Raw genomic sequence first — 17,558 nt, 5'->3', positions numbered from 1 at the left:
TCCCTCTCGGCCCGCCAGGCACCCGGCAAGTGGGGCCACTCGTTTGCCCTGCACCTGGCAGGCCCAGTGGTGAGCACAGGGAGGGGAACTGAGGTCGGGCTGCGCAGTCCCGCTGCCTTGAGGAGCCTCCAGCCGCAGCCTGTGTGCGGACACGGCTGGGTCGCCTCGCTTGAGAGCATGTCCCCAGGACTAGAACCTTGGGATCGGCCTAGAAGGCAGCTCTGCGGAGGACGGACTAAGGAGATGGGCGGGCTAGGCAACTCCGGTGCACGCGATGAGGCCGCAGCCCGCCGGCCCTGACCGCGGGCCAGCGACTCGGAAGGCTCCAGGGTGGCTGGGCCTGCCGGCACCCCAGGGCCGCTCCCGTGCCTGTGGCGCCTGTGTTCCCGCCGGCTACGCCGCGTCTTGGTCTTCCCTTCCCCCAGAGTGTTCACCCAGCTCCGGGTACCGGTGCTGGAGATCGCCAGCCCCAAGAGGGGCACCGCCGCCCACCCAGAGTGGGTGCCTGGACCGCCCCTGTGCTGGAGGCCTCTGGCGGTGAGACCCCGTGGTGGGTCCCGGGGGCCTACTTGCGTCCGATCATTTTGAACGGGCCAGGGGCCCCTCGTGGTGGCACGCAGCCGCCCCACCTTTACCATCAGTTTGCTGTTCAGGAGAGTTGTTGTTGGAGAAGGCAATGGCAACCCACTCGAATACTCTTGCCTGGAAAATCCCATGCACGGAAGAGCCTGGTAGGCTGCAGTCCATGGGGTCGCTAAGAGTCAGACACGACTGAGCAACTTCATTTCCACTTTTCATTTTCATGCATTGGAGAAGGAAATGGCAACCCACTGCACTGTTCTTGCCTGGAGAATCCCAGGGACGGCAGAGCCTGTGGGCTGCTGTCTATGGGGTCGCACAGAGTCCGACATGACTAAGGCGACTTAGCAGCAGCAGCAGCAGCAGCAGCAGCAGCAGCAGCAGCAGCAGCAGCAGCAGCAGCAGCAGAGTTGTTGTTATTTAGTTGCTAAGTCATATCTGACTCTTTTGTGACCCTATGGAATGTAGCTTGCCAGCTTCCTCCATTCATGGAATTTCTTAGGCAAGAATACCTGAGTGGGTTGTCATTTCTTTCTCCAGGAGACCTTTCTGACCCAGGGACTGAACTGGTGAATTGTACATTGGCAGGCAGACTGTCACTGAGTCACCAGGGAAGCCCCCTGGAGCTTTAGATAAAGTCAAATAAAACTAAGTCAGTGAATTTTTATTAAACACATATGCTCTGTGACAAGTCCCCAAGATTATGCCAGTTTAAAAGCTCTGACAAATCTGGGAGTAGATGTGGCAGTTACGACTGTGTTGTTTCGCACCCCCTGGGAAACTTGAAACCTGTATTATTCGCAGCTCCTAAAACACACAAATAGCAACTCAGGGATCTTCAGCACCTTAGACCAAATGAAGAAAAAGGTGGTACATTCCCTTTGTTAAAAACAGTAATAGAACAGGGTAGATTTTATTTTCTACCACTAGAGGGTGAAGACATTGACATATTCTTGATAATTCATAGACAAAGTATAAATTCAAATTATATGAGGCTGACAAGGCACTTTGAAGCTTCCAAGAAAGATTTATTTTCCCTTCGTGGCTCAGAGGTTAAAGCATTTGCCTGCAATGTGAGGGACCTGGGTTTGATCCCTGGGTCAGGAAGATCCCCTGGAGACCGAAATGGCAAGCCACTCCAGTATTCTTGCCTGGAGAATCCCATGGATGGAGGAGCCTGGTGGGCTATAGTCCATGGGGTCTCAAAGAGTCGGACACGACTGAGCGACTTCACTTTCACTTTCCAGTACATCAAAGAAATTTTTATTTAACTCCAATCAAGTACACAGACAACATTATTCTCCAAAATGTCTATGTTGAGAAAGTCCAGTAGCTCAGACTTAAGTTCCTGTCTTCAAGAGATACTGTGAAAAAGACCAATACCTACAATCCCCCTCCAAAAAGGCATGATCTGGAGTATGGCCTGTGAAAGTCTAGAGTGTAAATGTTTTAGGCTTTGCTCCAGTATGGTCACAATCACACAAGTAATCAAGCAAGTCTTCCTTTGCAGAGAAAAGACAGCCACATACAATGTTTTAATAAATAAGCATACTTGTATTCTAATAAAACTGCATTTATTAGAACAGATAACTGGCCAAATCTGGCTCAAAGGTCTTAGTTTTCCAACCCCTGATACAGGTATATCTATATTCTGACCCAAGGTAACATTTTTCATATTTATTTAGGGTCTCATTTCTATGCCCCAATATATATTGCAGTAAACATAAGCATGTACCTTAAAGGGTTTCCCTCATGGCTCAGACGATAAAGAATAAATAGCGAAAGAGATGAAACTCTTTATTTATCATCTTATATCATTTGTAATGAAGGTAGTCTGATGAAGGATATCCTTAGTCACCTAATGTTTACCCCTTTAATGCTATTTTCCCCTACATTGATCCAACTTTTGTTCATTTTTCTATATTATAGGTCAATATTCCTTGCCTTACAGTAAGTACAATTTAATTTTTTTCTTATTATGTTTGCTGAAGACATTTTTAGAGGCACTTGAACTTTCCAGAGGTATATGCCCTCAATCTGCAGTGATTTTCCAGTTATTTCCATTACCACCACCTTTTATATCAGCTATCGATGTCAGTGTATGTCTTTCTTGTAATTCCTTTTCTTATTCCCATACTTCCTCCCACTATAGTCCAGTCTGCTCTAAAGAATAAATAAAGAACTGAATTCTGATTGAAAGGCCTAGATAACCTAACTTCTGGGACCGTATAAGTCACCTCAGACCCCTTGGCCCTTTGGAAAAGCACTACATTTCCCTTCTGGGTACACAGACTTTACAGAAACTATTTTTCACAATACCCCAAAGCTTGGTTGCTTTTCTTGTCTGTTGGCCAGGTCCCAGAACATTAAGGTTACTGGAAGTCAGGTTAAACATAAATGATGAGTTGTCCTAGTGTACTAATATCTCTATATTTTCCAACTTGTTTATTGGAAAAACTGATAGAAGACTTTTATTTACTGATTTGACTACTGAAACTTACTCTCACTAACTTGGATAGTTTAGCACAATGAACCTCAAACTTGGACCCTGATCAGTGGCCACAACCTTTATGGCATCAGGGGCTGGTTTCATGGAAGACAATGTTTCCATGGACCAGGGGTGGGGGAAGGTTTGGGGATGATTCAAGTGCACTTTATTTCTAACTTAATGCCATGGCTGATCTGACAGGAGGTACCAGTCCATGGCCCAGAGGCTGGGGACCCTTAATCTAGGGAACCATGTAAATAGTGCCAAACCCTGGGTCTCAACCTTTAGAGTTTCTAATCATTTGATTTTGGAGATAGAAAAAAGACATTGGGCATTTTGGTTCTGGTTTGTTTTCAAGATTTCTAGATTATTCTTATGTTAATCAGTGGCTAAAAACTGCTGTTTTCCCCTACCAATTTCTTTTAGAAGTCTGTGTAAAGAATAAGGAAGGGGTGGTTTACCTTGATGCTCTTCTTTCTTTTTAATATGGACTTTCTGTTTAAACGTTCTTAATGTTCTGTGCTTTGAAAAATGTCATGCTGGCTTATATCCAAGTGGCTGCATTTCAAAATATATGCTTTTTTGGATGATCTCATCATGTGGAACATGTAGTAAGGCTACGGCCTTCAGTGTTAAGATGCTTTACTCTCTTTTCTACTATTGCATTATAAGTAACTGCTTTCAATAACTGTGAAGCAAAGTGAATATTACTGTCTATCTCTTGTTCATAGCTCCAGAAGAATGGGCCACGACTCACTCCAGCCTGAAATCACCTCCGTCAAGGTCAGCCCGAGGGGGATACAGGGAGCACCCCTATGGTAGATACTGAGGGTTCTCCTCGCCTGTGACCTCACCTCAAAAATAGTTCATAGCCTGTGGTCTCCACATAAACAACATGACAAGTAATAGTCCTTTTTTTGTTCCTATTCTAGGGATAACTGCCCATGATTGCTCCCATATATTTCTTGTATTTCCCCTATACAGCTGGCATGACAATGACACTATTATTATTTTACAAGACAGACTAAAAAAGATGTTGGCAAGCATCGCCTATAAACCGTCATTCAGTAGGATGATACTTTCCGGGTTGTTTTCATTGTTGTATGTAATCTCTCTCTCTCTCTCTCTCTCTCTCTCTCTCTCTCTCTCTCTCTCTCTCTCTCTCATTTAACAAAGAGCATGAATCTCTTAACAGACTTTGAGTCTCAATCAGAAAAATTTTGTTTAAGTTTACTAAAAGACTGTAACACAACATTTGAACTAGCTATAATAAAGTTGTAGATAAGATGTCTTAATCTGTCTTTTAATATCTGTTAGTTAGATGAAGCTGTTTGATATTAAGTTTGTAAATTTAATTTTAAATGCTGTTTTAATGGGGTTGAAAACAGGAAGCTACTGTATGTATGTAGCTAACTGAATTTGTTTAGTGTTTTAACCTGTATTTGTTAAAAAAGAAAACACACACACACACACACACATAAAGTTCCATGTGTAAGCTTCTCTAAATAGGAAACCACAATTTGTCAAATATGTTTGCCATAATTTGTCAATAAAGCTGAAAGCTTTTGTAAAAACTAAATTTGGAATTACTTGTTTTCTAGCTTTAAATGCCTGCTTTATTTCTTCTTCAAGCTATGCCTAAAATGTTTTCTATTTAAAAATTAAAAAAATGAACCCAAGCCTGTTTTAAGATATTTGTGTAATACTTTAAAAGTGTACTAATAACTTATGGTTGTTAAATAATTTAAAAGTTAACAAACTAAACTGTTACATGAATCATGGTTAGTAGACACTAATGTATAACATGCTAATGGGAAAAAATGGATTTAGAATAATAAATGGATTTTAAACTATCCTCTAAGCTTTATCTTGCTAAACACAAATTCTGGTTGACTTGTTTGCATTAGCTTGTCTCTCGTGAGAAAGAGTAATGGAGTATAAAGAGGTAAGATTACTACTTACCACTGTCTAAATGCCTAGTTCTTCAACCTTTGAGTTTCCCGCACATTAAATATCCCATCCAACATGTAAGCATTGTGTAGATTCACTTTATTATTTTCACTCAAAGGAATATGTGGTCTTCATTTGCGTAGTTTACAACAATTTGTTTTGACAAACAAATCATCAGTGTCACTGGCCACTTGTTGCTATTCAACCTCAAAAACTTTATTTGTAATTTTCAGTGCTAAATATCACCTCCCTTGAAGGCAGTTTAGAGGGCTGATATTTCTTTTGAGACTATCAGACTTGATGGCTGATGATTGTTAACGAAATATGTCGCAGGACTCAAAGGATGACTAAACGTTAAAACAGGTAACACTAATAGTAACTCTGTAATTTTGCTATGCAACAGTAATGTTAAATATTCTCAGTTATTAAGTTCCTGATAGTTAAAAAAGTAAACCTACAAAAACATAACAAATAGGTCTATAGGTTATTAAAACAACTAATTAACATTAACTAGAGGCACCGAAATTATTTTACAATATATAACCCTCAAGGTAATAAACAGAACTAAAATTAACAATAATAGTAATGCAACTCTTGTTAACATCAAATGTAAGCTAAATTTTGATGGAACAAAGAAAATGAAAGACTCGATGGTAGGGATGAATACCAAAACTGTTAATCTCTTAAAAACATTTTTTTTTTTTTTGTTCATGGTGGCTTTTGTCAATGTAATTGGTTTACTTTTTTGCTGCTAACTAGCTTAGGCATATTGCCGTTCAGTTTTTGCAGCTGGAGTTGCATGCTGATAGTTTTATGAAGTGTGTGTCTGTCATCAATGAAATGTCTAACATTTATCTTTCACAAAGTACTATTGAGTTGTATTTAATTTGTACTCTATTTTTTTTTCTTCACTATTTCAGGTAACCACAAGCAAAGAGCACATAGTTGAAAAACAGGTGTGATGGGCTAAGAAGCACAGAGGTAAGTTTATTTTTATCCTGAGAAAGATAGATAATCTTTACCAACATGAAGATGTGCAGCAAGCTAAAACACCAAATGTCACTTGTTGAAATACTAAAGGTTTACATTGTTGTCTAGGAATTGAGATATTTGTATCTTCTTTTGAATAAAGTGATCTAACTTTGTATTTACTGGCAAAGTTTTCTGAGCTTATTCAGAAGCTTATCAAATGAAACATGAATTTATAGTTAATCTACAGCCCTTTTGCTATGAACTTCTATATATTACCTCTTCTTCACTATACAAAGAAAAAATGTTAAATATTTTTATTCTGCAGATATAAGAGAAGGAAATCACAATTGTTGACTGAGATAGAGGGGGTAGGAAAGGAAGCCCCATAACCAACTCCTTGCCTACTCTTTGTCAATAAGATACTATTTATTAATATTGATATTTAGTCAAATAAATAAACTTACCATCATTTTCCTCATTATCCCATTAGATTTATCAGTAAACTCCTCATTTCTTATCTGCTGCTGTATTTGATTCAGCAAATATTTACTAAGTTCAAAGCACTATTGGAAAATGAGACTTAATTTCTATACACAAAGAGCAGAAATCTTTAGTCAATAAACCTCAGACTGAAAACAATGCACTGGCAGTTATGGGACCCACAGACAGACCTGAGAATTGATGTGATTTTGCCAGGATGCTTGAAACTGGGATAAAACCCAAGTTTTCTCCTGCTGGGTCTGATCCTCTTATCACTACACAAGTATTCCTGATATATTGTAGCCTTGAACTAATGCCATAGGCAAGGGATGAGACAGCCAGAAGATTCCTCATGACTGGACAGAGCCAAGAGGCTGAGAGACCCATGGACTAATATGGGCAGCTTATGCAGGGAGGAGGAAAGGGCAATGGCACCCCACTCCAGGACTCTCGCCTGGAAAATCCCATGGACAGAGGAGCCTGGTGGACTACAGTCCATGGGGTCGCGAAGAGTCAGACACGACTGAGCGACTTCACTTTCCCTTTTCACTTTTATGCATTGGAGAAGGAAATGGCAACCCACTCCCGTATTCTTGCCTGGAGAATCCCACATATGAGGGAGCCTGGTGGGCTGCTGTCTATGGGGTTGCACAGAGTTGGACACGACTGAAGCTACTTCGCAGAAGCAGCATGCAGGGAGGAGGAGGGGAGGGCTGCCTGGGGAGGGAACGGGCTGAAGCAGATCTTGGAGTCCAAAGAGCTCAGGAAGTGCCTAGAGGAGCAGGACAATGGGCCAAGAGGGTCCAATTCATGAAGGCACTGAGCAAAAGCAAATCCTGGAGAGATGGGGTTTAGTCAAGTCACAGTGGTCCTTAAGTACCGTACTAAATTGTTTAGATTTATGGGAAAAATAAAAGGAAGCCACTGTAGGTTTGAATCAGAAGAAATATTCCCAAGAAAATAAGGCAAAACTTACATTGAGTTTCATAGTTAAGAACTGCCTTTACATCTGAGCAAGCTTTTCTAAGATTCAAACTGTTAAAATAACTGTTTAATACCTTATATTCCCCAGTGGCTCAGCAGTAAAGAATCCACCTGCAATGCAGGAGACCCCAGTTCGATTCCGAGGTTGGGAAGATCCCCTGGAGAAGGGATAGGCTACCCACTCCAGTATTCATGGGCTTCTCTGGTGGCTCAGATAATAGAGAATCTGCCTGCAATGCAGGAGACCTGGGCTTGATCCCTGCGTTTGGAAGATCTCCTGGAGAAGGGACATGGCAACCCACTCCAGTATTCTTGCCTGGATAATCCCCATGGAAAGAGGAGCCTGGTAGGCTACAGTCCATGGAGTTGCAGTCAGACATGACTGAATGACTAAGCACATAAGATAAATAAATGGTGAGAACCTGCTGTATAGCTTATGGAACCCTACTCAGTACTCTATGGTGACCTAAATGGGAAAGAAATCCAAGAGAAGAGAAGATATATGTATACATATAACTGATTCATTTTGCTATACCTTAGAAACTAACACAACATTGTAAAGCAACTATAATAAGTATTAGTTTCCTAGTCATATCTGACTCTTCAGGCTCCTCTATTCATGGAATTCTCCAGACAGGAATACAGGAGTTGGTAGCCTATCCCTTCTCCAGGGGCTCTTCCTGACGCAGGGATCAAATTCAGATCTCCTACATTGCAGGCAGGTTCTTTACAATCTGATCCACCAGGGAACACCAAAGCAGCTATACTTCAATAAAATTAACTTTTAAAAAAGGTTTAAAAAATTACTCTTTATAAACCAAGTGGAGAGGAATCTTTAATCCAGGTATCCTGAATATTCTTCTTCTCTGATCCTTTTTAAACAGTAGGCTTTATTTTGTAAAGCCAGATAGATAAATCAGTTGCAATTTGTTACTATTTAGATATATTAATAATATGTTTTTGTCTCCATTGTAATTATTTCATGTTGCTGTTGTTGTCATCATATTATACCCCATGATTTTCTAACCATTCAGACTTGATCTTCTAATGCATTAACTCAGGGCAGGACTATCCCTGGCAGAAATGCCAGTGTTGAACAAGAGAAAATATTCTTGGCTAGTTAAATTAAAATAAAAGTTTTTAAAGTTCAAAAACAATGATTTGTAAGAAAGGAGATTTTTAGTTTCAAAACCTGTGTTTTGAGTAGGTTCAGAATAATACATAAAAGAGTATATTTTAAAAACTCATCAAAAAATAAAGAACAAATTAATTAATTAATAAAGACTCCTGTCCACCTCCATATAGCTATAAGACAAATATTGTTCAGACTGAGAAGAAAGCTCAAGAGATAGCAATATCTAAGACACTAGGATAAAGACATCAGTGTGGTCTTGAATCTGAGTCTGTACACTAAATCAGTTATTCAATAAAAGCCTTACACTTAGATAGGCTTAGAAGACAAAGGAAATATTTGTCTAAAGTGGAGCCTGGAGAGGATTCACTGAGCTCAGCTTCACTGAATTTCCCCATCTCAGTGTATTTTAGGTGCAATCATCTAGAAAACATTTGTATAGAATGTTTCTACATGCTGGCAGGCATGGAGCATATGTGGCAGAGAGCCACTCACAGACACCTCTGCAGGAAGGCAGGGAAGGAAGTCGCAGCATTCGCTTTGACCAGCACTGACCAGGATGTGTAAATATAATGATATATTGACATTGCAGTCACTTATCACATAACTTTCCCAACTCATAAAATAAGCAGAAATGAACACAGTAGGTTTCTCTGGCAACAGAGAATGAGAATTTCCCTACATCAGTGGTCTCTCAGCAGAAACTTTCGATAGAATGAAAACTGTTCATTGTGGACCTGACTAGCGGACATCTGCCCAGTTGGAGGGAGCTTTCTTCTCTTGTCGGTGATACTGGTCCCATTGGATCCCTTAGTGAAATCATGTCCCCTCTCACTAATTTCAAAGTGTTGTCTTCCAAAGATGGCAGAAACAGGGACTATGCCAGTTCAGGAGCCAGTGTCTGTATAGGTATTATCATGTCTGTCATTTGTCTGTGTAAGTTACATAGCATATCAAGCTCTCTAAATTACAGTTGACATTATTTATGTGCATCCTCCACACAGTCTTTCAGATAATGCTATAGCTCTTGGTAAACTAATGATCCTGTGATAGCAGGGAACTCAACAAAGCACCAAAGGTAGCTAGTTTGGGCACTAAACACTAATAAGTAAGAAAATCTTTATACCTACTCATGTATGTCCAACACATTTTTTAGGGCATTTCGGTATGATTAAATCAGAATTATTTTGATGTCAGTTACAAGACCAGATAGTACTTTTGGGACTTATTTGTGATATTTAGATAATTTTCACTTTCAATATATTAAAGGAACTAAGGCCATTTAGCTTAATAACAACTGAAACACTAACAGTTTTTAAATGCATTTGGCACAGAATGACATGCTAAAGATTTTCATAAATATCTTTGAAGGAAATTGCTTTTCAAACTATATTATTGAAATATTACTTTTCTTCCTTTTGTTTTCCACTTAAAAATACACAGGCTTATATTTTGAAACCATAAATGTCCCTTAAAAATGTAACCCTTTATTTATGTAGCATTTTCTCCCTTATCTCAATCTCTGTGTCTCTTGGTTAAAATAATTACAGAAATTTATCTTCTTTGGGATGCTTTAAAGGAAATAGAAAGCATTGATCAGTAATCTCCCAAGTTGATTGAATATCAAGTATCAGTTTTAGTATCAAGAAATTGTTAACTGCAGGTTCCATTGAAAAGCTCAATTTTTGTTGCAGAAAAATTATGGAGTGAATGATTGTAAATAGTCAGTTGAACGGTAATTAACAAAACTGATCACATTATTTACATTCTGTATGAGGCCAAGGAATAGCAGCAATAATAATAATGAGGCCATCAGTTTTCAGAATGTACATGACAGACAAAGTACTAGGATTTTCACATAAGGACATACATGGAACCTCTATAATCCTTGCAAAGGAAGAACAGGTAATCCCATTTTATAGAAGAGAAAGTCAAAGTTCAGAAACTTAGCTAATGTCACAGTATTAACATATAGGAAAATCAGTATTTAAAACAAAATTTTATAGCACATACATTTCCCAAAATGCTGTCATGAGTCCCAACTTTTAATGAATTTGATTCAAAGTGAACCTAAAATCTCAGATAACCATAGAATAATTTTTATTTGTAGCAGCTTACTAAAAATCTATGATAAAATATTTTAGCTTAACTTGCATCTACTTTAATCTTTCCTCAACTTTGTCATTCTGTCAACAGTTCCACCATAGAAAATGGAGGCAAATGCTACCGTCTTTTGTAGAACAAATGGATTCATTTATACTCTTAAGGTCTGTTTTAATATCAAAAAACCTCATAATAATAAGCATGAAAGAAATTTCAGGTTTTTATTCTTCAATCTATAAGTCAGAACTCTGTTTTAAAGTATGGGAGTCCATTCAAATTAGAAACACTTTGTATAAACCATGCAATCACGTGTTAAGAAACAAAGTGAAGTCATTACTCAATTTAAAATATTTTAAACAAAGCACTTTTTGTTGCCAATATAATGTGTAGCATGTGCCTGGACATTCTAATTTCCTATTAAAATATCTGAGTTGAAAGTAAGATACTTTTCTTATTGATTGGCAGGTATCAGTCTTCAATATTCTGTATGCTGCCTTAACCAAAAACAAGAACAGAACGAGCCATCTGAAAAATTGGTAACAAACTACTGAATGCTTATTTTGTTCAAGCTTCTGTTTCATCATGTTTTATATGTTACAGTGGGATATAGATAATTATCTATTTTCAAGAGAAATTTGGAGACTCTTGGAGCCTCTTCCTAGAACCTCACTAGAAGGAAATGTCACCACTGGACACAGGTTTCCTGTCCCCTTAATGCATCTCAGGATGACTTCCACCAACAGGAAAATGTTCCCTCCCTCCTGTCTGTCTCTGTCTGCCCTCACAAAAGTGCATTGCATTTCCCGCAATCTGACTTCACAGCCTGCATTTTTTGAGATTAGGACATTTTTCAACCTTTCTGATGCCATCTCACCCCTCTTTTCCCAAGGTCGCTGTCGCTGTTGTTTTCCCAGTGGCACAAGGGGTGTGAGAAGAAAAAGAAAAAAGACAATTAGTCGATATCTCTAGAGAAGGGAGTGGTGCCCAATCTGTACAAAAGAGCCTCCCACACATTAAGAAATGTTTGTTGTATTAATTATGAAACCAATACATACCCATTGTAAGCTAAAAACTATGAAAAGTATTTACTTAAAACAGAAAAAGAACAACTTTTCACATTTATTTATAACCTCTGTGTGTGCTCAGTTCCCCCGTTACATCCAGCTCTTTCTGGCTTGTTCTGTACCCTGGAAGGCTCTTCTGTCCACAAATTTTCCAGGCAAGAATACTGGAGCAGGCTGCCATTTCCTACTCCAAGGGATCTTCTCAGCCCAAAGGTGGAAACTACCTTTAATTTTTCTCTTGCATTGGCAGGTGGATTCGTTATCACTAGCACCACCTTATGGCAGAAAGTGAAGAGGAGCTAAAAAGCCTCTTGATGAAAGTGAAAGAGGAGAGTGAAAAAGTTGGCTTAAAGCTCAACATTCAGAAAACGAAGATTATGGCATCCGGTCCCATCACTTCATGGGAAATAGATGGGGAAACAGTGTCAGACTTTATTTTGGGGGGCTCCAAAATCACTGCAGATGGTGACTGCAGCCATGAAATTAAAAGGCGCTTACTCCTTGGAAGGAAAGTTATGACCAACCTAGATAGCATATTCAAAAGCAGAGACATTACGTTGCTGACTAAGGTCCGTCTAGTCATGGCTATGGTTTTTCCAGTAGTCATGTATGGATGTGAGAGTTGGACTTTGAAGAAAGCTGAGCACCCAAGAATTTATGTTTTGAACTGTAGTATTGTAGAAGAGAGTCCCTTGGGCTGCAAGGAGATCCAACCAGTCCATTCTAAAAGAGATCAGTACTGGGATTTCTTTGGAAGGAATGATGCTGAAGCTGAAACTCCAGTACTTTGGCCACCTCATGCGAAGAGTTGACTCATTGGAAAAGACTTTGATGTTGGGAGGGATTGGGGGCAGGAGGAGAAGGGGACGACGAGGATGAGATAGCTGGATGGCATCATGGACTCGAAGGACGTGTGTCTGAGTGAACTCCGTGAGTTGATGATGGACAGGGAGGCCTGACGTACTGCGATTCATGGGGTCGCAAAGAGTCGGACAGGCCTGAGCGCCTGAACTGAGTGACTCACTGACTGAGCACCACCTAGGGAGTCATAAGTGAAAGTCGCTCAGTAGTGTCCAACTCTTTGTGACCCCATGAACTATACACTCCATGCAATTCTCCAGGCCAGAATACTGGAGTGGGTTCCCTTCTCCAGAACTTCCCAACCCAGGGATTGAACCTAGATCTCCCACGTTGCAGGCAGATCAGTTGAGCCACCAGAGAAGCCCAAAATACTGGCATGGATAGCTTATCCTTTCTCCAGGGGATCTTCCTGACACAGGAATTGAACTGGGGTCTCCTGCATTGCAGGTGGATTTTTTACCAACTGAGCTACCAGGGGAATCCTACTGGTCACAAAATCTTGGTTTCTTACCTGTAATATAGAAGGCGATGCAATAGGTAAGGAAATGTGTCCAATTAGTCTAAGTTCTCAATTTCAAAATAGAAACCCTAAACATAGAAATAAATAAACCTCCTAATGGAATTCAAAAAAATCAGTGTATAGTGTCTGTGACTGGAAGGGAGCCAATTTTAAATGTCCTTAAGCAGGGAGGATTATATTTAAATGTTACATAAAGATAATCTTCATGATAAAATTAATGCTGAATTTTTTAAACTGTTTCTTTCAATTTTCTTATTGGAGACTTAAGAATGTAAATGTATTTATTGACCAATACATATTTATTTAGAACTGACATTAGATGTGCTGGCTTCTTATAAGGCAATATATTTTAAAATAAGTAATCCATCAGATACACTTATTTGGAAAATTTAATTACTCGTAACCTCAAAGTACAAAACTTCTTAAAGAACTTTCTTCATTTCTTGTGAGTAAATTATTCAGGAACAAGTAATGGTTGTCTTACAAAATGACAGGATTGTCAGTGAATTAGTAATTTGGGGGGAGGGGTGTCTTTTTTAACACTGAATCCTTTTTTATTACAAATTAATCCACAGTCAGGGTTAAAAATTATATTGTATAACATAAAATGTATAATGTAAAAATCAAAGGTCTATAATCCTATCCCTCAGAGACAACTCTGTTAATAGATTGCTTTATATTCCTTCTGATTTTCTTCATCTTGTTTCACTTCCCTCCTTCCTCCATTCCTCAATTGTTTTTTACTTACTTATTCATTTGCAGTGAAATTCTACTTTATCCATAAGTGCAATTTTAACTTTCAGAAGTGAGATGAATTTTGTTGTTTTGTGAAAAAGTGATCTAGTCCCTTAAAGTTTGTTTGTGTGGAGGATTAAAGTTATATTTTGACACTATGAACTTTAACCCAAAATGCCTGCTCTAGACTGTAAACAAACTTGCTTTCACTTTTTGAGTTTCAGTTCTTATAGGTAAAATTGGGTAAAAAATTAATAGTATATACTCATATAACTGTGACATATATAAAGTAAAATCATATATATATATCCCTATACCAAATTTAGTTATTCTTTCCCAAGTTATTTTTCCTTGACTAAAGACTTTAATTGTAAACTATCTTCGTGGTTTTTATCAAATGCATGAATAGAAGCTAGTTTAACCCATAAAAAATATTCTTATTACTCAAATCAATTTATAGGTTAGACATTTTAAAAATATTCTTTGCTGAAATCAGGTAATGTAGGCTTTAGAACACAGTTGCAAAAATGATTATCATTATAGCATTAAGGAAGCATATATAGGGTATAATGGGTATATTATATTGGGCATAGCATATATAACATGTATTTATATGTTTATACAGAAGAATCTTATAATACTGTTGCATATATTTTGCTCACAATGAAATAGGGTTAAAACAAAGATAAAACTAGCAATAAGTTTGTATAACTATTTCAGTAGTAGTAATAATAATGTGAATAAAGAGGTATTTACAATAATGGAATGAACACACAAACATTGTATTGGGTATTTTTTGGAATTATTTCATATAATTTCTCAACAGCCCCATGATATAAGTTCTGGGGCATTCTCATTTTCTAAATGAGGGCATTGAGCCTGAGAGAAGTAATCCCACCAAGGTCATAACTGGCCAGTGGGTTGGACTCTAAACCCAGAGGCTTAATCTTCAGTTCATACGCTATACTGTGCTCTATTACTTTGATCACAGATTCTGTAGTAAACTAAATTTTAGAGGAAACAAAAATGCAGCTGTGTAATTAATTGTTCAAGCTAGTAGAAGAATTAGGATAAATTCTTTTACTACAAATAGTGCCAAGGTCAGCACTAACTTTGAAGTCTAATGATAATTTTCTAAATGCCTCTATCTGCATAAGCCAAAATATTCAGAATATCTCTTTTTCCTGAATTATCTAGAAAGTAACTCTTGCATAATAACCTTAACTTGATGCAGGTTGTGCCCGACTATATTTATTTTCACATCTTACCGTGGATTAAATGGAAGTAATCTCTGTCTAAGTATAGAATGTAGACTTCATGGAGCTTGACATAAACCATCAATGAAAAATAAAAATAAACTGGACAAATATATGTCTAGAAAAACAGTCATGGTCACTTATTTTTAATAGCTTGCTATATTGATTTCTCTCACTCTGTGTAATCATTATTCAAAAAAAGTTTTCCTTTATTGTCTCTTACCTATATAGATGATATATATAATTTAAATGTATAATGTATTTATACTTTATAATATTTGAAAGGATGCCAAACTGAACATCAGAATAAGGAAAAAAATCAGTTTAGAAGGTCACATAGCTGAAAGGTTGAGAAAGCCCTATTAGAAGTGCTAAAACAGGTAATAACACAAAAAATGTAAAATAACCCACCCCTTACAACCTTAAAACACTGGAGTGCCCTAACATCTGAAAATCTTCATTAAGTCACAATCAGGCAGTTTATCACAAAAAGCAGTGACTTTAGAAATTAAAAACATGCCTCACCTCCAGAGAAAATACAGAACATGTCACTGTTGCATGAGTCTGTTTTCTATCTGAGAAGAGTCACCCTCATGATCCACTGCATTTTCCCTTCACTTCCACCAGTAGAATTGTTGTTTTTTTTTTTTTTTAAGAACTCAATAAAATTTCTGTGTGTCCAATGTTGATTATCAAGAACAAAAATTTGCACCAATTTGAACTTTTAGAAAATTACCAATTATTAGATATATAGAACTTCAGAACTGTTTAGATATATTTTAAAAATTAGGAGTACTAAATGTACAAATCAAGTATACACCAAAATAATTTTATCACATTGCCTTACAAGTACATTGAGGTTTGACAGTTACTGTCCTTCAACCTATATTTTAATAAACATACAGTTTTGTACTATGTAGCTACTTTGAGTAAACAAAAATAATAGATCCTATTAGAAGCATTAACTGTACGTTTTCTCAATAAGAATTGTTTCCTCTAGTAAGATTATTATTGGGATATCTAAAGAGGGGATCATAAAGGTTAATTCACTAATAAGTAAAACTTGATCATGAGTTTGATTGTTCAGAAATAAGAGAAGACCATTAATTAATTCTCTCAGGATTTACGTCCAAGATATTTTTGTAGTTTTAGTAATACTCAAATGACTTACGAACTCCACATACTGTTCCATCTCTAAATATACCAGTTAATTATGTCATTCAAGGAAAAACTTTTACCTGAAAATAAAAATAGAAATAAGAGCCTGTTACTAAATTGAAAAGGTTTTAAAGAAAGTGGCTTTATGACAGTTTACAACTAAAACATATTTTGCTGTACTTCTTCAGTCACTAAGTCACATCTGACTCTTTGTGATCCCATGGACTCCAGCAAGACAAGCTTACCTGTCCTTCACTGTCTCCCAGAGTTTGGTCAAATTCAGTCGATAATGCTATCTAACCATCTCATTTTCTGCCAACCCTTTTCTCCTTTTGCCTTCAACTGTTTCCAACAACAGGCTCTTCGCAACAGGTGGCAAAAGTTTTAGAGCTTCAGCTTCAGCATCAGTCTGTCCAATGGGGCGGGGGGCAACATATTTAGTGAAAGCTGAATAGTCTACTAGTCTAAGTACATTGCAAAGAAAAATGTCATCAAGTGCAGCATCCTGGTTTGAAGATGTTCAAGAAATATGTTAGGAAAGAAAAGTCAGGCTTTACCTTTCTAATAAAAACAACAACAACAACAAAATTGGAGCCCTCCAAAGAAAAGGCTTAACATTTTAATCTTTGGATCAATCTACTATATTCATTCAAATTGATGAAAGGCATTTATCAAATAAAACTAAATGAATAAATATCAATTTGCCTCCATCTTTTTCTAATCATATTTCTTATGTATTATTTACAATATATGGGAATTAAATTGATTTATTTGTAAAATATTAATACCATGTATGACATTATGTGCACATATGTATATAACTATTTTTATGCAATTATAGTTTAAAAAATTTTGCGGTAATATTAATTATCACAACAGCTCTATGATGAAAATGGCAAATTTTCCTATCCTCATTTAAAAAATGAGGAGATAATACTTCAAAGGGTTAAAAGATTTGTGGAAAACCATATGACTTGATCTGCAACATTTACCTCTCCAAAATGACTTTTTTTTTTTTTTTTTTGTGGTAAGTGATAGTACCCACTCCAGTGTTCTTGCCTGGAGAATCCCAGGGATGGGGGAGCCTGGTGGGCTGCAGTCTATGGGGTCATGCAGAGTTGGACACGACTGAAGTGACTTAGCAGCAGCAGCATTAGTGTCCAGTGATGGAAGAGATCAAGTTGTATGAGGGGACACTGCTCATGACATATTTTAATAAATTCCTACTTAACCAGAGAGGAGGGCATGACAACCCATTTCAGTATTTTTGCCTGGA

At 37.7% G+C, this 17,558-nt stretch overlaps 1 protein-coding gene across 1 annotated transcript in view; it reads left to right on the top strand.

Annotated features, from left to right (window-relative positions):
• KHDRBS2 (KH RNA binding domain containing, signal transduction associated 2) overlaps window positions 1–3,896 on the top strand; it is an 844,433-nt gene extending 840,537 nt beyond the window's left edge. The window contains exon 9 of the mRNA XM_069562599.1: window positions 3,799–3,896. Coding sequence (XP_069418700.1) covers window positions 3,799–3,896 — 98 coding nt within the window. The remainder of the gene's footprint in view (window positions 1–3,798) is intronic.
• Window positions 3,897–17,558: the final 13,662 nt, after the last annotated feature.

This window comes from Ovis canadensis, chromosome 20 (genome assembly GCF_042477335.2).
Source record: "Ovis canadensis isolate MfBH-ARS-UI-01 breed Bighorn chromosome 20, ARS-UI_OviCan_v2, whole genome shotgun sequence".
NCBI lineage: Eukaryota > Metazoa > Chordata > Mammalia > Artiodactyla > Bovidae > Ovis > Ovis canadensis.
Note: the sequence above shows the minus strand (reverse complement) of the source record. Positions and strands in the feature narration are given on the sequence as shown.